The sequence below is a fragment of the Gymnogyps californianus genome, chromosome 21, assembly GCF_018139145.2.
Source record: "Gymnogyps californianus isolate 813 chromosome 21, ASM1813914v2, whole genome shotgun sequence".
In the NCBI taxonomy this organism is placed as follows: Eukaryota; Metazoa; Chordata; class Aves; order Accipitriformes; family Cathartidae; genus Gymnogyps; species Gymnogyps californianus.
Genome location: NC_059491.1, coordinates 1981723 through 2005135, shown reverse-complemented (window position 1 = coordinate 2005135; position 23413 = coordinate 1981723). Strand labels below are relative to the sequence as shown.

Sequence of the window (23413 nt, the reverse complement as noted above, 5' to 3'; positions counted from 1 at the left end):
CTCAGCAGGCCCCAGTCCTGCCTCGAGGGCCTCTCGTTCTGGTCTCTGTGCCAAAACGGTGCCAACCTTCGTGCGCTTTGATTATTCCCCCCCCCCCCCCCCCCCCCCCCCAAAGTGTGTTGTATTGCTTTTGTCCCACAGCGTTGAGTCTTTGATAGTGCTCGGGGTACGTGAAGTCCACGTTTCCGGGTAAATGCAAGGAGCGCAGGTGCCATGCAGCTGCTGCTGTTCAGACAGTCGTGAGTTTCTGACAGGCCAGGCTCCTGTTGTAATGGGTGAAATGAAACAATGTCTTAGAATAAAAAAAACAGTTTGCGCAACCAATGGATTATTTTCCTGTGGTTGTCCATTCACCCTGTTACTAATAAATCGCTTTAGTGTGTCGCTCTTCAAAGATGTTTCCTCTATGAGATAAGGAAACTTGTATGAGCAGTAATGTGGTTTTGCTAGTTATGTGCTTCATTTGTGTTTTAAATATAAGAAAAATCTGTACCATGATCAGAGAGTTGTCTGAAAATTCTGTACCTCTCTGTATGTGATGATGTGAGGCATAAGTTAAATGTCTTTACTGCCCCAGGTCCTGTCATTTTTAAGAACTCAGCAATGCAGTGGTGTTTGTAATGATATTACCATAGCAATTGTGGTAAAAAGCATAATTGTTCTAAGTCATGCATTCGCCTACTTGGTATTTTTCAGCCAAGAAAAACGTTTTAATATGGTTTAGTTTTAGTAGCAGTCTATATTCTGCTAGTAGCACGCTATTCGGTTGTTTGTTATATTGATCTTTGTATATCTTTCTGACTATTGGCCTTACTGAAGTGGCTGAAGGGTTGTCATCACTGGTTATGCTGAACAGTAAGGTGTTATGTTACATTATGAAAGACAGATTGCTACTGTTTATATTTAATTATTCCCTTAAACCAATGAGATCTGACTTGTGTTCTTAACTGTAAACTACCTTCAAAGCAATGCCCAAGACTGCTTTTCTCGATAATCATCTAATTACAGATGTTCTTTCAGTAAAGTTTTAATGTGATAAGAAATATTAACTTAAATTCTTAACTCTGTCATGTGATAATACTTCAGTCTATGCTACTTAAACTGAGCCAGTGAGAGGTTTCTTTTCAGTAAACCGGACAGTGTTAGCTGGTTGTATTTCTTGGTCTGCTATGGAAGAAGTGTATGTATGATAAACAGTCATACATAATCACATATAATGTAATTTTTTACACCAAGCAAAATGCCTACTCCATCATAAAGCCATCAGTAGCCTTACATACATGATTCTTCACTTGATCCACACAGGTTAACATTTACAAGATTGTAATGTTAGGTCTACTTATAGACCATATTTGCTATGGATATATCTGTAAAATTAATTTTGAGAATATGAGAGTTTTTAATGTTTGTGATCTTCAGAGAATTGCTATCTGATCAATAGATTAAATATCATTTTGTTACGGCTTTATAATTCAGGAAACTTCAAAAAAACCCAAAATAAAGCACAAAATTATGCTCAGGTGATAATGCTGAGTAACTTCTTTCTTCTGCAGTGCAGTGAATGGGGAGAATAATAATTACTTCCTTTTGCCTGTAATGAAAAAGTCTATATCTATATTGTATGAATTTCTATTTGATTTTTTTTTCTTTTTAGCTATAGCTTGAATTAAAGTGGACTGCAGCTCCTGAAGTCTCACAATGAATCCTCTTACCTTTTGAAGTGTAACAGGACTCCTTTTTTCTACTTACTAATTATTCCATGGGATGTAGTTGGCAGATGTTAACAGAAAAAATATACAACTTTAAGGTTCTGTGCCTCCTCAGATTGTTCTTGGTCTCAAATTATTTTTTGCAGCAGTCACTGTACTGCAGCATCTAAGTTAATTTACATTTTTCTGATTTAGTAATGTTTCATATACCTTTATTATCATCTGAGGCTCTCGAGATATTAATAGAGGGCTGAAAGTACTCCCACTGTCCCAGAGTTATGTAGTCCCACCCACAGATGAGGACTCCAGGAAGTAATGTCAGGGATTGCTTTTGGTGATGTGGCAAAAATGTGTCTGTTTAGAATCCATTTTATTTTGTTTGGTTTATATCTTGAAGTGCACCGTAAAACTTAGTTGAGCTTAACTGAAAAGAAAAATAAAGATCTTAAATGGGTAGCAGAAGCATGTACTGAAAGATAATTCCCTTGGTTAATTTTTTTTTTACCTGAGTTCAGAATTCTGGCCCTCTTATTATATAGTTTTGCTCATGCATAAAACTGTTCTGTGACTGCTAAGCTGTTCGTGTTCAAGAGAGATAAACTCACTGAATAATTCTAGCAGTGGGCAGTGTTTTGGTTTAGGTACTTACAGTAGAGTTTTTTTGTCTGTAACCACTGGTGTACAGAGTCCTGAACTTAAACTTCTTCACTGTCTAGTTACTCAGTATTTAAAAATCCTAAGCAGCTTTAAAAAAAAAAAATATTTATTTTGGTTTTGTTCTTTGCCTTTAGAAACTGAGGTGACAGGAGGGTGGTGCTGCAGTTCATATCTCAATGCTTAGATGTTATAACTCAGCTCCTGCCTTATCAAGGTGAAGATGTCTAACAAGGCTCATTCCTGCATTTCTGTATGGACTTTTTTTTTTCCCCCTCCCTAAAATGGATTGGATCCTGTCTTCCGTTTGTAAAATACCCTGTTCTTTGCTTTCTTGACAATTTCTTTTGAAAATTAATTTCTTTTGGAATAAATGTCTTCTTAAGAATACTTCATTAAAAATAATTTGTTTCAAACAGGGCAATCCATAAGAGTATCATATGTAAATGCTGGTTCAGATAATGTACTGCAAAGCTTCACTGAGCTTAGTTTTTTGTTTTAAATGTTACCTATGTATCATGTTTTGTTTCCACAGCAACCATGTCAGAAGGGGACAGTATTGGTGAGTCTGTGCATGGAAAGCCTTCTGTGGTCTATAGATTTTTCTCAAGACTTGGACAGGTTGGTTTTCCGTAGGGTTTTTCTGACTCCGTTAGAAGCAGATCTCAATGCAGATTCTTAATCTCATTACTTTTTGGATGAGTTGTTGAAATACTAAAATCTGTACAAAAGATTTCTTTTGAAGCCTTTTAAAAATAGATAACATATTATAATACGTAGCTTAATGGAATATTTAATGTGCCTATATGTGACATTGCACAGTGAACATATATGTTGTTATTGTCAAAAATGAGGAGTGACTTCAGATTTCGTGTCAGATTCATCTTAAGGAAAGTAACCTTGCATAAAATATTGAAAATTTAAATTGCTTTACGATGCCCCAAGCATTAAGAATTTTTTTTTTGCCTTTGTAAAAATATAGAACTTTTCAAATGCTTGTAAGTATGTTTATATTTAATTCAGTTTATTCGTAATAAATACAAATGTTTCACGTTACTCTCCTTCCCAAAATGCTCTTCACAAATGCTTGCTATTTCTAATGCTACCCTGTAATAAACTTTATTCATTGTGCATCGTGTATTTTACAGATGTACACTTTCTATTTCTTCCTAGATCTACCAATCCTGGTTAGACAAATCTACTCCATATACTGCAGTGCGATGGATTGTAACTTTGGGTCTGAGTTTTATCTACATGATTAGAGTTTATTTACTGCAGGTAAGAAAACTGGATTTACTGCTGAAGTCGTTTTAGATATCATTACTGTTCTATTTTTTGTGTTAAGACTGGTTTTGAACTACGGTATTTCTTTGGAATGACGTATGGTATCATTTAGCACACAGTAGAAGGTAGATTAATCTGAAGAAAGAACACATCTTGTTGGTATTAAACTTACTGCTTCAGAACGGAGAATGTGCGAATGCTTGAGGATATTTATCTGATGGCAACAGAAAGTGGAAATACTCCATTAGTTCTGATGAAATTACATAATAAACCTCCAAAAACTCTGTTGCAATTAAGTTTTTACTTTTATATTAAAGCTGTGTAACAACATGTTCAGGAGCCAGTGGTTACCTTCTGTCATGCAAACCATAAAGAATTGCTTTTTCAGCATTTTTCTCACCACAGGCCAGTGGCAGACCATTTCTCCACTAATCAGATGCCTCTATGTCATGCCAATCTGCAATTCAGTTAAGAACTTGACAGTTGTTATTCCCCAAACCTGAAGATTACAGAGTGAATGTGAAACCTGTGCAGGTGGTAGTAATAGGAACGTTTAAGAGACTGAGATTATTTATATATTAGTATACCTTAGAAAACACGTAGCTTAACAAGGCTATTAGATTTTATTTTTTTTATCTTGCTTATTTGTATTGCAGTAAGTTTAGTCAGTATTTAGGTAGCTTTAAATGAAAACTGTTACATAGGCTATCTGTCAGTACACAAATAAAAGAAATAGATTCATAAAGGTGATTTTATCTTTTCATAGAGTCAGAATGCTTATTTCATACAGTGAGAATTTTTAATATTTTTTTAACAAGTCTAGAAAAATTTTCGTGTTAATGTGAGGATGTAGAAAAGCACTTCTCAAGGAAGGAAAAACCCAGGTTGTTTAATCTTGTTGAAAAATCAGTATCTGAAAATGGTTTTCAGGAAGACTTTAATTTTAGCTCTTTTTTCCTCCCTGCTTCAGGGTTGGTACATTGTGACATATGCCTTGGGAATCTACCATCTAAATCTCTTCATAGCTTTCTTGTCGCCAAAGGTAGACCCCTCTTTAATGGAAGATTCAGGTATGAGGAATAGTTCATTTTGCAATAATTTTGAACTTAGTCAAACTTCCAGCTCTTTTTGTCTGATACAGTAGTGTAAAGATATGCAATTTTAGCATGATGTATTTTTAAAGTTGCAAAAAATCTATACAATTCAACATCAGGAGTTACTATAAAACTTGTCTTTTTTTTTTTTGAGGACTTGAATATATTCCATATTGTATTAGTTTTCTGTGTTTTGAAAGAAGATTTATGTGACTTAAGTTCTCCCCATAGTAACTCAAGTGACCTGGCACTCATTTCTGTTACCTATTTTCTTTTGGGAAATCAGTGTTAAGTTACATTAAAACAGCCACTGTAACTGGAATCTATGTGTAACAGTGAAAGTTTCTCTTTTTTTTTCTTTTTTTTTTTTTTTTTAAAGATAAAAAGTAAAAAAAAATCTGGAGTCTGAATAGTGTGGAAAATTAGTGTGAGGGGGTTTGTGGTTTGTTTTGGTTTTTTTTTCCCCCCTGTTCTTTTCAGATGATGGTCCTTCCTTACCTACAAGGCAAAATGAAGAATTTCGGCCTTTCATTAGAAGGCTCCCAGAGTTTAAATTCTGGTGAGTGGATCCGTCTGCCCATGCTCTGTTTTTGAAAAATATAAATATCTGCATCAAATGAGTGGTAGCTGGGGTTGAAGGATTAATTGTTAATATTATTTTTAAGGCACTCTGCCACTAAAGGAATCCTGGTTGCTATGGCGTGTACATTCTTCGAGGCTTTCAACGTTCCTGTTTTTTGGCCAATCCTTGTGATGTACTTCATTATGCTATTTTGTATCACTATGAAGAGGCAAATCAAGGTAACTTGCCCAGAATAGATAGTAGCATTTGTGATGTTAGAATTTACAGTATTGTTCCAAACTGTCCATCCAGTTAAGCACTTCAGAGGTATTAAATGTATTACACACACTTCTTTTACTAGAGGACCTTGAACAACTAACACTTGAACATTAGTTCAAGGGTTGCATATTTGCAACTTCGAGCAAATATTGACAAAGGGAAACAAAAATACTGGGTAAAAGAAGTCTCCGTACACTACCTTACGAAATTTTATGCTTGCTTTCAAAAGGTTTTGATCTTAGAATTCAGTATCTGTTTTTTATGCAGGATGAGTCTTATAATTACTCATCCACTCCCTTTTTTCAGTTAACTATGGCTATTTTTAATGAAGAGGTCTTGTAGGATCTCTGATGAGTGAAAAGGGAAGTTCTGACAAGTTGATGCAAGAAAGTAGATGAAGAGAAGGGAAAAAAGAACATAGGCAAGTCATTCAGACCATTTTTAATGAATTACTTATAGTTTGTTGGCATTTTAAAAAGAGAACCAATTTTTTTCCCAGACATTCAGAATTTTGGATAGGTACTGCTATTCAAAGTTCTAAATTAAAGATTAAAGGGTAGTAAAGAATTAATACCTCTATGCTCTCTCCAGTTTCCTGTGATCCCCCAATCAGTAATCTTCACTGTACTGCATAAGTTGTTGGGTATACCCACATTTGAGATTTATAAGGTTGGGCTCATACCCCTATTTAGATGTAAACTGGTGTATGATTAGCTATTTCATTACCTTTACAATACTGAAGAACTGTCTTTCTAGAGGACTTTGTAATTTACAATGTGTATTATAAAACATTTTTATAAATGTTATGTAAGTTTCTTGCCTCAAAAATTGATCTTTTCTCCTTACAGCACATGATAAAGTACAGATATATACCCTTCACACATGGCAAGAGGAAATACAAAGGGAAAGAAGATGTGGGAAAGACCTTTGCTAGCTAGAAGACGCAATCAACCTGTTGACCAATTCTACTTCTAACTAAAGGAACGATTTTGAGCCATTGTAACAATGCCTTTTTTCTTCATAAAAAATGATTAAGGAGTGGTGACAAAGCAGTTGAATTTTCATTTTAAGAGGATCTTGCTATTTTTATCTGAAATACCAGTTTCTTGAAGAAACTGGCATTCTAACCAAATTGCATTGAGTTCATTATCTTTTGTAAGAAGTTGGAGAAACTTTGGATAATCCCATGGATTTGGGATAATGTATTTCCTTCAAGATCCATTGCACTGGAGAGATTATTGGCTTAGAGCTGGGTATTTTTACATAGTTCTCCTGCTCTATATCACCCTGAAGTGCTGTGCACATATGTGGAGGAAAAATGTAAGATGGCACACGTGATGCTGTTTTCTGCTTCATGGCTGTGTGCTGTTTTCATGGAAAAATTCAGTAGACCTAAATAGATGCAGAACTTAAGCCAGTTTCCTAAATGCATGGTATTACCGAGTTATAACCAAACAAATATAGATAGGAATAAGAAATCTACTAAATTATGAGTTTTGCAATAGGGAAAAAATACTCATATAGCTTCTAAAGTAACTCATTTGTGTTGGGTTTTAATGCCAGTTTCACCATTACATCTCCTAGCAGAGGCTAAAATTGGGCTCTTTCATGATGACTCAAAACTTTGTTCAAACTCTATCACAATTTCCTTTGAGGACCTAGAATTATAAAAATATATATTTTAATTGTTATTAGTTGGAATTTCTTTCATACTTAAGGGTTTCTTGATTAATTTAAGCTGACTTCATGCAGCCCCTTCAGAATATACCTAAACTGGCCATAGCAGACAAACGGTGTGGGTTTTAACACAGCTTTTCATTTTCTATGGGGAAAAAAAAAAATCAGAGATAAATGGCCTGCATGTAAACTTTTTCATGTGATACAACTGCAGTTTTATTAAGTGACTTTTTAATTCCAAAATTTATTAAAAGACAGTGTCCCCCTTTACTTGTTCTCTATCTTTATATACATATATTGATCTAACAGTATTTATGGCTCCTTTTCAATAATGGTTACCCTCAATTTATCTTCATGCAATGCCTTTTTCAACTCTTCAGGGAGCATTCACTTGCAGAAAGTAGGAAAAGATTAGCTCTTAGAAGATTCTGAATGGAGAATAGTGGCAACTTCAACAGCCATCTAATTGGAAAATATATGTAGGAACCCTTTCATCTGATTTTGTCAAATGAAGTCATTATGGAGCTCTGGAATTCAGCCTTCAGTAATCCTGGAAAAATGACAGGTAGTTTCAGTTCACATTGACCTGTTGTTCTTTGTTTGTTTGTGTGTGTTTGTTTTATTAGCAGTGTGGAAACTAGTAATGTCAAAATTTAAAATTACGGAAACACAGTATCCAGAAAGGGCCTTATAAAAGTACCGGTCATGGATGCTTGCAGTTTGTTGCCTAAAAACCTGAAAGCCCTGACTTGGAGAAGCTGTCTTCAGGTTTGCTGAAGTTTCTGAATAATATGGGCAAATCAGGGAGAAAAATATGTTTATTATGTTTATTAATATTAAAATTAGCAACTGGGATGACTCCTACTAAACAACAGTGTTAACGACATCAATCGCAAATTAGACATTTTTACCTCCACTTAATTTCGAACTTTAGTGGCAGTTTGAGATTAATGCCTTCTCATTCTTAGGTAGGCATAGATGCTCTACGTTCAGTGGGATTAACAGTTTTCAGATATGGATTGTAGATGATGTTGGGACAACGGTATAGTTCCCTAGCTGACTCTCAGCATGCAACGGCCAGACAAGTTTGATGGCATTTTGTTAAACTTTGCTCTGTTTTTATCACTTACAAGTGCTAAAAATAAATTATCCTTACAGAATGCATGAAAAACTTGGCTTGACAACTTCACAGATACTTCCCAGTCATCGATTGCTTCCTATTTGTTTTTATGTGCAACTAAATGTTTTTCTTTACTATTTGCTTAGTAAGGAGATCAGGCAGTGATTTCCTTAGGTAGTCATGTTTTGATTCATGATATGGACCATTTTTCTTCCACTGTTGCCTTGACAGTTTTAAATAGGTGAGGGATGCCTGAAAGTTTTCTGGTGTAAGAAAGGGATGATTTTGCAGCTCTGAAAATCACTTTGGTACAGTAATGATGAAGTGTTCGCATAGTTACCAGCAACTATTTTTTATTCCATTTATAGATATGATGAAAAGTTAAACTAATTTTATTGGGGTTTTTATGATAACACTTGGAGATTTGTTAACTAGGTAACCAGGATCTCTGCAGTACAAATAACCGTCTTAAAAGAAGTGCTCTTATTGTAGCACATCTCGCCCAGCCACCGCAAGTCCATATTCAGTGCCATTTGTGAAAGATTTCTTGAAACTGTAACTCATGATCCACAGAGTGGATCATCTGGCTTTTTCTCCCCATCTGTATTTAAAGAATAAAAATAAATTCATCTTGTACATTTTCTATCATGCAAGAATGGCAAGATATGTTAACAACTAGCAATCTTCATTTTCCTTGCTGCTCTGAATACTTATATAACTGAACTAATAATAACTTACGGGAATAAACCTTGACGAGGTGATGCTGCTGAATCCCTCCTCCTTTATACGCTAAAATATTGGCTTAGCTGAAATAGCCCTTCTTGCCATAAAGAACGGAGGGGGTCTTGTGGCTGAAGTCAGCTTCTTCCCTATCCATGTTAGACTGTAGAAGACACCACACAGACAAAATTTAAGCTGTGTTATAAGACTAATGTTTTATACTTGAGCTTAGTTTCTCTCAGTATACATACTAGGCCTTTTTTGAAACAACACTTGTTACGTTGCTTTAGTCTAAATGTCTAGAATACTTGATGAAAAGTCTTGATATCTAATAGTGATGGAAGAGCTTTGAGTTTGGAAGCTGAATGTTGTGATCAGTGTGCAAAGTAGTCTGCATTACTAAGGGTTTGCATTTGTTGCTTCTGTTGATCTATGGGAAATTCACAGTTTGTCAAATCAAGGAAACCTGCTTTATTGTTAACCTTGTTATGAAAACAGAATGGTACATGACATACATTTATCATCAGAACTTCCACTGCAGTTAAACTAAGGATTTGTGTACAGCTTTTGTCCTTTTCCCCTGCTATAGCATGGACTCATTATTATATTACAGGAGAAAGGGAGTCTTACAAATTGTAGATTTTTACTAATACCTTAAGCATGCTATGAAAGGTTGGAAGACTTGTTATCTACACTTATATTTAGAGTATGAGAATCTGATTTAAATTTTTCATTGTCCGAAGTGAAGAAAACTATTACATTTGTGTTAAGCACTTTTTAGAAAGACATATTTTTAATATGGTCAAGAACCATGTTAGAAGAAACAGAAGGGTAGAGGCAGAAATAGATTTATTCTGTAAAACAGGAATGAAGTGCCACCTTGCACAGGCAGTTACCAGTTTTATAATAAAGTCTTTTTCTTGGACTAACTCAAGCTGCATGACAATTTTATAAAGGGTACGAGAGCTGAGGCCCTTGTCATGAAACACAATAGATTTTTCCTTTACAGTTGATAGTGACGTAGGTAGATCAGTTTCTGAGGATGAAACTTCTCTCTGCACAGTGGACATTCTGTCTACAAAAAGACAGGAAATTAGATAGACGTACTGAATTGCTGTATCTAAAAGTGAAAAAAAAAACCAAAACCAAATATAACTGTTTAGCTACTTCTAGAAAATAATCAGCATCCATAATTAAAAAACCCATTTTTTTCAGTGCAGTTTGTGATGCAAGCTTAACCATGTAAAGCACTCTAAGCTAGCCCAATTTAAAGAGCAACTTGAGGTGATATGGGTGCTTAAAAACTGGGTGGAGTCGTAACAGTTCTTTTGGTGGGTGTGTGTTTTGGTTTTTTGTTAATCTAGGTGGTAATACTACTTCTTCAGTTAATTTTTCTAACAAGTGGAACCAGAAAAAACTACAGTTAGAGCCAGTATGAGGAAACATTCATTCATGTACACTGGAAGTACTATTTAAAGATATTGACTGTGTGTTATAAGATACTCTTAGTTCTCTAAATCAGAGCTCTTAAATTTTTGTATCTTTGCTTGGTGAATCCAGTAGGAGAGTCAAAGGATTTATTAGGTCAGCACATTCCAAAAGACTAAAAGTTACTAAAATGGTAACAATTGTTGTCAGTGTAAAGAAAAAAGAAGCTTAAGTCTCTCCATCTGAAACAAAAAGTCCTGTACCATGGACGTTGAACTGCTCTTCGAGTAGTAGATTAGTCACCAAGCCTTTAGGGCAAAGAATAAGGTAAAGATGCAATTATAGTGAATGGGTGTTTTCAGATCTGAAATATCACTGTGTAATACATTTTTAATACTGTCTACCTACAGATATGTGCATCTGGGACAGCTTTAGAGTTGACAACAATGCAAAAAATGGTCTAAAATAAATGTCCTCTAACAGATATAGCTCTATGTTCAGCTAGTACTCACACTGAAAACTGACAACTGGAATTGTCAGTAGCCTTCTATGTGTACTTCTGTTACATTCAAATTTCTATTGTCTCCACATTATTTGAAGATACTTCAAGCAGGGAGTCAGCAGGGCAATTTCTAATGCTAACTCATTTGAAGTTCTTCCTCAATTTTCCAGTCAGAGGTGTTATGAGAAGTGAGGACTAATCTTCATTCTAGATGACAGGAACAGCTTTTTTTTTTTTTAATTGATGCGCAACCACGTAAGGGACCAAATAAGCTTGAATAAGGCCACAGTGCAAAAGGATCGTTTACCTAAATTATTCTAATCAAACTTTGAAAATGTGTGTGAAAACTTTAGTTCATGATGCTTCAGCTTCCTACTGGAAACTATAAAAGCTCAAACTAAAGTTTTGGGAGGTAGATACAAATCCATTTTGCATCTGCTTGCTAAATATCAGCTTTGAGTGATTTTCCCCCCCATACTCTATTTGAAAGTGGACTAAGTTTTTTGCTTTTTAATTTCAGATTCATAAGAAGGCAGTACTCAGAAATTAATATTGTTGCATTAAGGATATTCAACAATATTCCTTATGTTTTTCATCAAATATCATATTCTGAATACTGTAAGTGATAGGAAATCTGTGTATGGGAACTATTCCTCTAATAACTCCTTTCTTCTGATAGCTGTCTCGTTAAGAAAAGAGTCTGGAACGCTTTCTGTTACAGTCTAGCAGGACAGTTTCAGTTTAAGGGGCCGTCTTTAGGTACCTGCTTCAGTTACACTCATTCCCAGCCAGTTTTCTGAAGGGAGCCCCTGCTAGCTTTCAGTTCTGTATCACTGTGTAGTGGACTTGCACATCCAGCTGAAACTTCGTAACATTTGCTGTGTCCGTTACATTTCTCTTTCAGAAACAAACAGCTGATAAGCTGAAAAATGCTAACTAGCAGGGTGGGTAGTATGGTTGGGTTTAGGCAAACTTTTTTTTTTTCCTTAAAAAAAGGATTAAATGAATCTGACTACCCAGTAAGAAGAGCATCTATTTTCACAACCCTGGAAAACTCATCTGAATAATTCAGTAGATTACCACGCCTTCCCTGCAGCTAGATGAAAGTTTCTACCACAGCTTCTGACAGCATTCAGGCAAGACTGATGAACATTGGCTAGGTCTTTACAAGCAAATCTGAAGTGACTCTTGATGTTTCTTGATTTGTGTCAGGGTGGTGTTAGGAAGGCAGTAGCTCATCGCAAGCTGCATTCTAGTTTGTGTCTTCAAACGGTGTATCTATCGTAGAACTTAACAGCTTGCATAGGTATAACCTTGGTGCATTTAAATACAGGTCCTTGGCTATACTGATTTTAGTGTCAAGATCAATTTGGATCTTAGGGAAATTCTCTGAGAAGTTGTATTTGCTTGATTCTGTTCTACCACAGCTATACTAGTATCTTTGTAGGAAAATTTAAGTAGATCACACCACTCATTTCTAAAACAGCTGCAGTAATACATCTGAGTTCTAGCACCGACATAGCCTCTGTGGCGAAGATTTTATTTTAAGTAACACGTGATGCCTTTTTTTCTGGCAAGCAGTTTTCACTCTTTAGAGAAAATGAATGGACAACGTCTTATTCCACGATGTCTATAAAATCCTTAATGGATGAAAATTCTGTTGTATTTCATTAATCCAGAGCAAAATCCAAGTTTAAAATACCATGCATAAGAGCTAGCTCAGTTTGATTGTAACTTATTCCTTTTTACTGGAAATCAAGTGAAGAAGGCTTCAGAACATTATCACTTTTGTTGTTTCTTTGCAGTCAGAATTATAGCCTAGGTCTGCAGATAAAGGAATTATCTCCCCGTCTGACTTCCACAGTAGTCCAATTGCATTTCAATGGTTGGGACAGAAAACTGCTCACCTTACTTACCTCATCTATGTACTGCATAGTCATTCTATTCTAATAAAATATATAGGTCCTGGTAAACTCTCGTGTGGGGATTTTGGGTGCCTTAGTGAGAGAAAGGATATTATTTCAATGCCCAGGCTGACAGGTATTTTCAGGTAGAAATTTCATCATATTTACCCTTCCAGCTTCCATTTGTCCTTCTGTACTTACTCTGGTGTTACACCACTCCGTGATGCATTCCCAGCAGAACAGGTGGCCACAAGGTGTGGCTGTTGTATGTCTCCGTTCTTCCAAACACAAAGTGCAGCGGGAGTGGCGCCCAGTAGTTTTTTCCTTGGTCATATTTCTAATTAACATAGTTATATATTACTTAATTTTATTTAGCCTGCTTGTAAGAAATATTTGATAACACAATCCTAAAGTAAACCCCACTTCAAGTATTAACCCTTTTTGTGAAGATCTCAAAAACATGAAAGCAAAGCATGAAATCTAAGAGATGCTTAAAACAGCAAGGAACACCTCAAACGTTACATTACATCAGGTTCTAACTTAAGTCAAAGTGTCACTCCAGTGTTCTCCCTGTTCATGAAAGCTATTACATTTCCCACCATTGCTTCCACCTCTTTCCTAGTAAGTAAAAATCATCATACTTCTGATGAGCTAGGTTGCGGTGTAGTTTCCATTCCTGCCTTGCTCTCTGCTTCTGTTTGAAGCTGTACATCTGAACACCAATTGTTAGAAGAAGATGGAAGAGTGATATTATTCCAAGAAACTTGTAACTTGATCGAATACTCTGATCTTCTCCTTGCAGTCCTCCAAAGTGCAGCTACATAATTCACAGAAATAGATATGTTTTGTTACTGCAGTTTTATGAAACTGTGCCCCCCCATATTAATAAACTCTTGATTTGGGATTCTCATTTCTGTCCAAAAAATTGACACATTTCTAGGACTTGTCAGCCTGCTGTCTCTCAGGAGGTCTAATGTGTCCTGGATGCATCTCATTCAGTTAGGCTACACTTAACTGCTGTTTGTGCAAGGATCAGTTGTCATAAGTTGTCTGTTTGTCCATCAAAACTGCTGCTTTAATCGGTTTGGTTTTGTTATGTAGCTCTGAGCAAATAGTCAAATGCCTCTTTTCCAGATTGACATTGGGAGTTGCTGAGGAGTCTTGTGTCTATACACATTTCTGGGCCAGTGGCTGATGTTTTTTTGAAAGATACTTAAAAAGACCATGTGAAATTAAGCTCTTCATATAGAAAAATGCTATCTAAATGTGTACTGATTTTTGTTCAAAACTATATTTCAGTATTTCCCATGGATTTATTAAGCTACTTCTCACTTTTTGTGTATTTGTGGAAGACACGTGGGACTAGACAGTATTCTGAAGTTACGTAGGGCATTAACTTCTGACAGTGCATTCACATTTATTAGCTATAACCTTTCAACTGCAAGGACTCGTAACCCCTCTACATAGTATTAAAAATTTCCCTGTCACCCAGTCTGCTCTGCCCATATTATAATCAGCTACAGCTAAATTCTGTATCCCTTTTACACACATGGCACCCCAAGAGGCCAAAATACTGCAGTGGACACCATCTTCAAACAAGAAATCCATCCACTTACATACGTGATTCCTGTGATTCTTTTAGACAGGTGATAAAAAGTGCCACTTATGTAGAATACTGCCAGATGTAGTCGACGAAGCAAAGGTATGCATTGTTTAAGAACATACACAATTTGTAAGACTGTTTTCTTCTGCTGTTCTGTAAGCTCCCCAACTTGTTTCTGTATCCAATTTCGTATTAAGGTCCTACTGGATAAGCCAAGTGCTGGGTTGCTCTGCAAGGTTCTGGACTCATCAGCTTCTATCTGTAACTCGTGTTCCAGATGCAGTAATCCCTTTTCTAAGCAATAGGGTACTACAGTATGAAGAGAAACGAAGATCGCCCGGCGAAGAAAAGAAGGTACCCTTTTTTTGGTTGAGTCAACTTGAACAATGTTAACATACTCTTCACCCAGAGTCTGATAACCTAAATAATGTGTGCAACAGAAAACATGCAGGGTAAGATGGCAATTGCAGTATCATTCTCTGTATGGTTGAGCAGTGGTGACAGGCTGCTCAGGTCAGAACACATCGGGTTTTGGAGTTTCAGAAATAGTTGCATTTTTTTGTGTTGAATGAGGTGAGCATTACATTTACATCAGCATCTGCAGCATCAGTATCTGCAATGGTTCTAGGCTTAAAGCAGGGATACTTTTTCATAGTGTCACCCATCCCTTTTTTAAAAAGAACTTTTGCTTTTAAAAGAACATATGTCTGGGTTGATAAACTGCTGCATTTGAACTCAAACTTCTGACAATTTAGTGGTTTCACATTTAATAAAAGGCATTTATAGAAAAACAAAACAAACAAAACCCCCACATTAAAGAAAATCACTGTCAAGCAGTCTCATTCCAGTTGGCGGTCACCAACAAATAGCAGCCGCTGGGGACAGACAGCTCATTTTTCACACTGTTAGGAGAAATGCTAAAGAGGAAGTTACTAGGCACAGTACCTGACAAAGTGGTAAGGACGAAGTAGGCTACGTCAGAAAGCAGTTCAATCTCTTTCCTCCATTCCAGCCACTTCTTGGCACCTAAGGGATGGGGTGCACTGCAGTTACTCGACATGAAATCCATGTTGATCCAAGCCCTTCTCCGGGAATTTTCCCCCAGACACCCCAGCAGGGGATTAGCACGCCCTCGCCCCCGCGATGGATCGGCCCACCTCCATCACCCGACCCGAGCGCTGTGAGGTAGCACGGATCTGGGGCGGCGGGGGTCCGCTGCTATCGCTCGATTTCGGAGCACTGAAGATGTCACTGCCCGCCCGCCCGCCCGCCACAGCGCCGAGGCGGCGGCCCAGCCCCTCGGCAGGGCTCGGGGTCGAGAGAAACACCCCCCCCCCCCACGGGAGGCATTACCCGCCAGCCCGTGCAGCGCGGCGCCGGCCCCGCTCCGCAGCCCGCTCCGGTACAGCTCGTCCTTCTGCCCGCACCGCACCAGCTGCGCCGGCCCCGCAGGCGCCGCCGCCATCGCGCGCGGAGGGAGACGTTAACTCTGCGCGGAGGCGGCGCGGCCCTTCAGAAGAGGCGGTGCACACCGCAAAAGGGGCGGTGCACCTTCCGCGCGCCGGCAGGCGCAGGGATGCTGCGTCACTACGGGCCTCCCACGGCGGAGGGCGGGCGGCTGAGGAGATGGCTGCTCCGGGAGCCGCTTCCCTCCGCCTCCGCAGCGCTGCGGCCGCTGCCGGTTGCTGCCGCGCCGGGCGCTGCTCTGGCAGCCGTTGGCGCTGCCGCCTGCCGGGCTTCCCGCTGTTGGCTGCGGTGCCGCCTCGCTCCAGGGAGGCGGCCTTCTGGTGGGGCTCCCCTCGGGTGCCGCAGGGTGGGTGCCCAGCAGCCCAGCCAGCGCCTGGCCCCGGTACTGCCGCCGGGCAGCGGCGGCTCCGCAGCTCTGGCTGCCTTTCCCAGCGCGCTTCTTAACGGGGCCGCAGAGCAGGCTAGCCCGGGCTCGTCGCCTCCGCCCTGTGGGGCGGGAAGGGGCGGCGGCGGCCCAGAAACGTGGGCCACGTCTGGCTGAGGTAAATTGTATGGGCCAGGCGAAGGCGGGAGTCCACGCTCCCCGGCAGCCGCTCTGGCGGGCCGCCGCGCCTGGCGGGGCTCTGCTCTGCTGGATGCACGAACCGCCGGGAAAGCTCGGGAGTGTTGGCGTGCGGTATGCCAGCCCTCCCCGGTGCCCTGGCTGGAAGGTGGATCTTTGTGTAGGCTGAAGGGATCCAGCCTTTCGGAGCACAGCGCTGCTTGTCCCTGAACAGCTACAGCGTGTCAGCTGGATGGTTTCCTTTTGTGGTTGATTCACTGGTAGAAGGTGGGATATGGAGAGAGAAAGATGAGTGAACATAAGCGTTAAGACCTTAGTCAACAGTGTTTCTGATCAACTGCTCTTGACGTTGTGTCTAGCTAGTTTATTTAGGGAACTGGGCGTGGACTCTTGTCTAGTGACTCTTGTCATAAGGCTTATTGGCCTTTTGATGGAGACAGCCGGAATCCCACTATCTACTATGAGGCTGTTGCAGGTGTGACTAGTGTCTAAAAAAAGCCTCAAACTTTTTTTTGTATGCTCCCTACAAACAATGGCCTTTTTAACAAAGGTAGCAGCATTCTGAAAATGTTTACTATCTATATGCATCTTGAAGTCCGATACATTCATTTTTGTCAAAACATGTTTCTTTTTTCTTAGCAGATTTTAATGTCATGTAGTTATAAATTCAGTTTTGCAACATGCTTAAGTGAAGGGGAAGTTAAACAGTTCTGCAATGTAATTGATGTATTTGACAAACCTACTTTCACTCGGATTAAAATAGATGTTTTCCAGAAGAGTTTACAGACTAATATTGCAGTAACTCAGTTGAAAGTAATGTGAAAGAGCTGGAGCTTGTACTTGTTGTTTTTTTCCTTCTCAGTGCTGAGAAGCAGGAAGAAAGGCTACCTACTGACAAACATAAACACAAGTAAACTGGATATTTGTAGTCCTTTAGTTTTCAGTAGTCTGTTATTAGCAACACAGCTTGTGACATCAAAGTTTAATTCAACTGTACCAAAGGTTGTAAATTATAAGTAAAGCTCTGATGAATCTTACAGTTAAGTAATGCATTCCTATCCCCTCCCTCCTTGCTCCAGGTGCAACTCAAATTTTTATTTGCTAGTGTATGGAAGGGTGTATAACATAAATTAAATTGCAGATTGTTCAATCTGTAGCTATAAAATCAATGCAATTAATGAAAAACATCAGAACATTTTATTTAGTAAAACGGTAGGGGGAGCACCTGCATAAGAAAATGTCCCATGAGAAATGGGATATGGAATGTGAAATTTTCACATCTAGTGTGCACTTCCCACTTAAATCCTGATGTATCATGGTGATCTGATATGTCCCAAGTTAAGAAACTTGAAGCTGCTACCCTAAATCATAGCATTTTTTTAAAATATGAAACTAAAACCAATTGACCAATCTTTGGATCATTTTGTTCAGAATTCCAATTCACCTCGTACTCCCATATGTTTTGATTTTTATTTAAAGTGAGAGCCATGATTTCCATGCTATCTCATGTGTCCAGCAGCTCAGTTGTTAAGAAAAATACCAAATGTGGGAAGACTGTGGTTAAAATTAGAGGACTTGGTAACTTTCTCACCACAAAAATATTGGCTGCTAATTCAACATTGCACAGGCAGTGCAACAAGTGCATCCTAACCATAGTTTAGTCTTTCTACTGACTGTGATAGGTAGTATTTCCTTTGTCTTGTGTCCTATGATTTCCGTCAGCAATCAAGAGGTTAATATCTCTTAAATCAGTTGCACCTGAGAAAATTGGAAGATAAGAAATCTAGGGGGAGTTAGGAGCAAATGGTGATATTTTGTTAGAGCTACTAACTTAGCTTAGGGTGATATCTACTTGGTTGTGAACAACTGTTAGAGAAGTAGATTAGAGTGCTAGGTATAATTTCTCATTTGTGCCCTGTATGAGATGTTTTACGAAGTGTGCAGGGTAAATGTTTGTTGCCATTTTATTGAAGTGGGTAAATATGGTTTTCTTGTTTTACAGGGCAAGAAACCAAAGAAGAGCTCAAGAGACTTCTTTTGCAAAGCTGAAATGCTGGCTAATGAGCACTTAATTATTAGATTGGAAATAATTTATAAAGCTGAAGATAACTTTAGGCTTCTGAAGGTCAGATTTTCACTCCTTAAAAATTTGTTATTTTGGGGGGATTGTGTGGTAAATAACACTCTTTCTTTTTAGTAGAGTTAGTTATTTTTAACAGCACAGTCAAAGTGTATCCGGAAGCTGTAAGAAGCTGTAAGAAGAATGAGGTGGTAAACTCTTACGGTCCAGTAGAAGTTTGTGTAACAGATTATGGGGTCTATTCCTACTTCTTGTGGTAGAAAATCCAAATTGTAAGCAGTTTTCAGTGCTATAGGGTAACTGCTTCAGTTTTGTGTGTATTGTCTGTTCTTTGCGTCAATGTTTTATGGGGTCAACTCGTTACTTACTGATGTTTTTGAATTCACACATTAACTGTTCCTTATCACCTAGGGTTCCAGGCTGCCAAGACTCTGTTCCAACAAATGTTAAAACGTGTGTTTAACTTCTCTGTATGTGACCATTCTTGACAAATTAAATGAATTTTCTTATATTCTAAAAGTTAAGTTGGTTTGTGATATTTTGAAGGGTGGGGGTTCTGTTGAGTATGGCAATAAACATATGTTCTCCTCTCAAAAGGAGGAGAGTTGTCCAAAGCTAGAAAATAATTCAAAATATCTTTTTTGTTTTGACCTGAGGAGATGACATCATGCCAAATAACCTGTCCATTTTGGTAGACAACTCCTGTGTATATACCATTGAGGAGAACTGACCTCTGTTTTAGTTAGCTGCTTGCTTGCACTGAAAGTTGCAAGTAAGAGAGGGATAGAACTCTCTTTCCGCCCCTCATGTGTTGTAACTGATTATTGTAGTAATGAAACGCATTCTTCATTTCTTGATTTCCAGCATTGTGAATTCTTTACGCAGCTGCTGTGTTTCACATGAGAAGTTGCATTGGCATGTGTGTATAACAGTGATGATATTTCTATACTTCTTTTTTTATCACTAAAATATGTAATAAATCAATGTCATTATCTCTTCTTAGAAGATGGGATAAATTGAGAAACAAAGAGATGATATGACATCTAGAAACTAATTAGTTGGAAATACTCTTAAGTCAGTGTTCTGTCTCCTGGAACAGGTCTTTTTGCCTGTGCAGCATTGGATTATATTTTTAAGTGCTCTGGAGTTTTTAAGTGTATATGTCAATATGGTGTTTATAAGAAAAATTAAGTACCTAAATATGTTTATTTTTAAACCTGACAAGCTCCTGAATGCTCTCAGGAAAAAGGAAACCGTCTGTATCCATGTTACAGCAACTCATATATGCTTTTGGACAGTTAGCTGTTATTGCAGGACAAACCCTCGCTACTGATAAGAAGTTGCTCTTGTGAATAGTTCTGTAGTGGACAGACTTTTTTTTTAGTAGTTCTTTATTAAGGGAACGTTTTGTAGTCTATGATTTTGCTCTTTGTAAACAAGTAACAGTTAAGAAGTGTGAATATTCAGGGAAAAATACAAAACAGCCAAATTAAAACAACAACAACAAAAAAGCTTTAGGTAGGACTGTTAGATGAGAAGTAACAAAGTGAAATAATTTGATATTAAACATTCAATCCTGCAAACTCTTGGGGAATTTCAGGATACTTGGCTAGTGAAAGAGACATCTTCGTTTGGTCTGCCTTCCACTTTTGCCTTATTTATTCATTCTCTCAGTTTTTGTTCTTGCTGTTAGTGCCTTGGTAGTTGTGCTGCCGTATGTCATGTGGTGAAAGTTCTCCTGAAACTAGATTTTGCAAGGGAATAAGAAACACTGCCTGTTGAGGGCCAGTGTTGTGCTGCAGGTGTCAGTCTAAACTCAAGCTTGTGTTCATTCTGCATGTTTCAGGTAATTTCTCTTTCTCTAAGGAGGTTGCAGGAAACCAGTTGTCTTAGGTTTTTATTTTGTGGAGCTGGACTTATTAACCAAAAGGACTATAAAGTGGTACTTTGCACAGTAATTTGTGACTGCTGATTAGAAGTGAGGCTGAAACTCATTGGTAGTAAATTCAAGTTTTATACAAATACGTGCTAAAGGTGATACTGTTCAGTGATCATATGGAAGTGAGGAGCATTGGCCAATTCTTCAAAATCTGAGGGAGGAAACATGAATTGGCAAATGTTTTGCCGTGTGTGGGGTATTCAACAAATTACGCCTTACTTCTCCTTCCTTCCATTTTCTTACTTCATATGATTCTGTGTACTTCCTTTTTGGAGAATAATGATTTTGAAAGAGCAGAGTTGTTCTATGAAAATGGATGTGTAAGTAGTCCTTTCTTGAGAGTCATATGAATGTGACATGAGATGGCTCCTGTTCCAGTGCTGTGCAGTGTTTCTATGTGTTAGTGTAGCTGGGGCTCACCTCCCACTTGAAGGAAGTTTTATCAATCTGTATTTGCAAATGTTGTTTTTTCCTTTTGTTTTTTTTTTTTATGTTTCTACTATGTAGAAAGTTTAGATCTTCTGAATGTAGCCCTCCGTTGTTTTACACTGAGATTTTTCCCCGTTTGCTTCACAGACTTTGCGACACATAGAATTTGGGCTAATGAATACTGCAACATTGATAGGCAATACTGTTTTGTAGAATGGGGAACATATAATCCGCCAAATAAGAATATGTATTTATTCCTGTGTGGGGACACACAACCCCCAGACAAAACCTCCCAACAAAATTACTGCTGGGACTGGGGAGCAGTAGAGGGAAATTCTACAATTAGAGTTATTTACACTGCCACCACCATATCTCCCCCCCCCCCCCCCCCCCCCCCCCCCCCCCCCCCCCCCCCCCCCCCCCAAAAAAAAAAAGAAGGTATCTCATATGGTCTGGGATTATTCCTTGTAGATCTGAGCCAAACCTGCTTCTCCCATAGATTCCATCCTCTGGCAAAACCAAAATCATGAGTTAAAAGATTTAGAATGAGAGAAGTGGCTGACCTGAATGCAGACTGTACAAGTAGTGTGTTTTTGTAAGGACAAGAAGTATGCAATGTATTTACCATAATAATAAACCAGCACTTTTTCCTCACCTAATAGTAAGCAGTTAAGTGTATTAAGTTGAAAAAACACAGTAGCCATACCTTAAGGACCTGAGGCTCTAGTACCTTTCAAATGCTGCCTACTAACCTGATGAAAGTCTCTTGAATATGCTGTATCATGAGAATTATTATATAGATTATTGGCCCACTATGATCCTTTACCAATATGATGGTTCAGCTGATACTGGAAGTGACATGGTAAAACACCCTGGGATTGACATGGCTAATTGTTCCCTTCATCACATGCAGCAACACCAGACCAGTGTTAGTTGTTACACAGTGGTCTGCAAGAAAAATCTGTTTCTTCTGCTTTGTATTCTGATTGATATTGGCAACTGCATAAAACTGCTATCTCTCTTAAAATTTAGCTACTGTGTTTTACTTAAGCTCTTGCAAGACAAATTTCTGCGCAGACTTTATTTCCATCGCATGCTACTCTACTTTTCCTTGTAACAGACCTGATAAGGGAGTGAGTTGCTTCACTGACATTCACACAAGGAAGTCCAAAATGTAAAACAAACTCGGTGCACAGTAATGATTAACTTTTCCTCCCGCATATTGCTTGTCTGTGCCTTATTAAATATGGTTTTACCTCTGCAGACCTGTTAGTATAGAAGAGATTTGGAGTGCAGCTTTCAAACACGGCAATAGGCAGATGTTTCAGTTTCCAACCTGAAGAACAGGTTCTGCAGATGTAAAAGGAACGAAACGTCTGTTCAGGATTGTTACCACCCTCTGATTCCTTTTGCCTCCTCCCACTTTGAACTTGTTACCCTGGAGCTGATCTGTTTGAATAAGGACTGTAAGAGCTGCTTTGTGATTGGTGAGCTGGGAGCCCTTAACATGTAAAATGCAGCGGCGGAGCCTTCACTCTCAGACTTTGCAGTTCCCTCCCTCCCTCCCTTTTTTTGTCACGCTTATGAAGGTTCCGATGCACCGTGCAAAGAAGCTAGGACAGCTTGTCTGCACTGTCCAGAGAGGAGAGACAAAGGTGTGTGTGGGTCTTTTGTTTATTTTTGTTTTCTTTTCATTTGCTACTTTCTCTTTCAGGAATCATTTTGGTGTACTTTTAACACTTTTGCTTACTCTTAGAAGTTAGCAACAAATTTTATAATGTGCTACCGCAGGAACACGTATAGCTTTGTGATTGCAACAGAGTTTGCTACTACTTGTGCTTTTGTCTTTTTTAAGGAAGAGAGAGAATGGAAAGAGCATGATGTATAATGCTTGTTTTATTTTGGTCATGCTTTCCCTTGTTCATGAAAATGTTCAGCAACCTTGGAATTCTGTTAGTCCTAAGTTTTTAGATTCTCTGAGTTTGTACGGATGAAGCAAACAGCATTTGTGATTTAAGTTTAGACTTTTCTAACTGGACAACTGCGTTCTTCAACACAAGAGACTAGTGCTTTCATTCTGAAATGATAACCTGAGCCTTGAGCTTTCACAGGTATACTAAGCCAAAATTAACTGACTTGGATAAGAGAAGTTGAATGTAAAATAAACTTTAGATATTTAAATAAAATACCAATTAAGTAATATAACCTGGCTGATTCTGTTACTGAACAGTTGGTAAGCCTTAACTTGAAAGGCACGACACACATGACCCTTTGAAAGGGTATGCGTTTTTCGACTTTTTTTTTTTCTGGTCATTGTTTTGGGCTGTGGAGAAGGAATTTTCAGTTCTTTCCTGGCATAAAAATGTGGGTTACGATTGCAGAGTTATGGCAAATAATGAT

The 23413-nt window shown here is 38.4% G+C and overlaps 2 protein-coding genes across 6 annotated transcripts; one reads left to right on the top strand and one right to left on the bottom strand.

The window, feature by feature from the left end:
- Positions 1–196: 196 nt before the first annotated feature.
- On the top strand, positions 197–6620 carry RER1 (retention in endoplasmic reticulum sorting receptor 1). Of its 4 annotated transcripts, none has more exons than XM_050909607.1 (8): positions 198–1722; positions 2501–2580; positions 2899–2984; positions 3537–3641; positions 4618–4717; positions 5222–5300; positions 5407–5542; positions 6431–6620. In XM_050909607.1, the coding sequence occupies exons 3-8, from the start codon at positions 2904–2906 to the stop codon at positions 6518–6520; spliced, it is 591 nt and encodes a 196-aa protein (XP_050765564.1). In that variant the 5' UTR covers positions 198–1722; positions 2501–2580; positions 2899–2903; the 3' UTR covers positions 6521–6620. The 4 variants fall into 4 exon arrangements, with proteins under 4 accessions (XP_050765566.1, XP_050765564.1, XP_050765563.1 ...); XM_050909606.1 differs by having other exon boundaries at positions 198–1807; XM_050909608.1 differs by having other exon boundaries at positions 221–239.
- Positions 6621–7972: 1352 nt separating this feature from the next.
- PEX10 (peroxisomal biogenesis factor 10) lies at positions 7973–16001 on the bottom strand. 2 transcript variants are annotated; one of them, XM_050909603.1, is made up of 6 exons: positions 15890–16001; positions 15482–15562; positions 14490–14956; positions 13575–13750; positions 13135–13270; positions 7973–10174 (listed from the first exon to the last, which is right to left on the bottom strand). In XM_050909603.1, the coding sequence occupies exons 1-6, from the start codon at positions 15999–16001 to the stop codon at positions 10103–10105; spliced, it is 1044 nt and encodes a 347-aa protein (XP_050765560.1). In that variant the 3' UTR covers positions 7973–10102. The 2 variants fall into 2 exon arrangements, with proteins under 2 accessions (XP_050765560.1, XP_050765562.1); XM_050909605.1 differs by having other exon boundaries at positions 14550–14956.
- Between the last annotated feature and the right edge of the window lie 7412 nt (positions 16002–23413).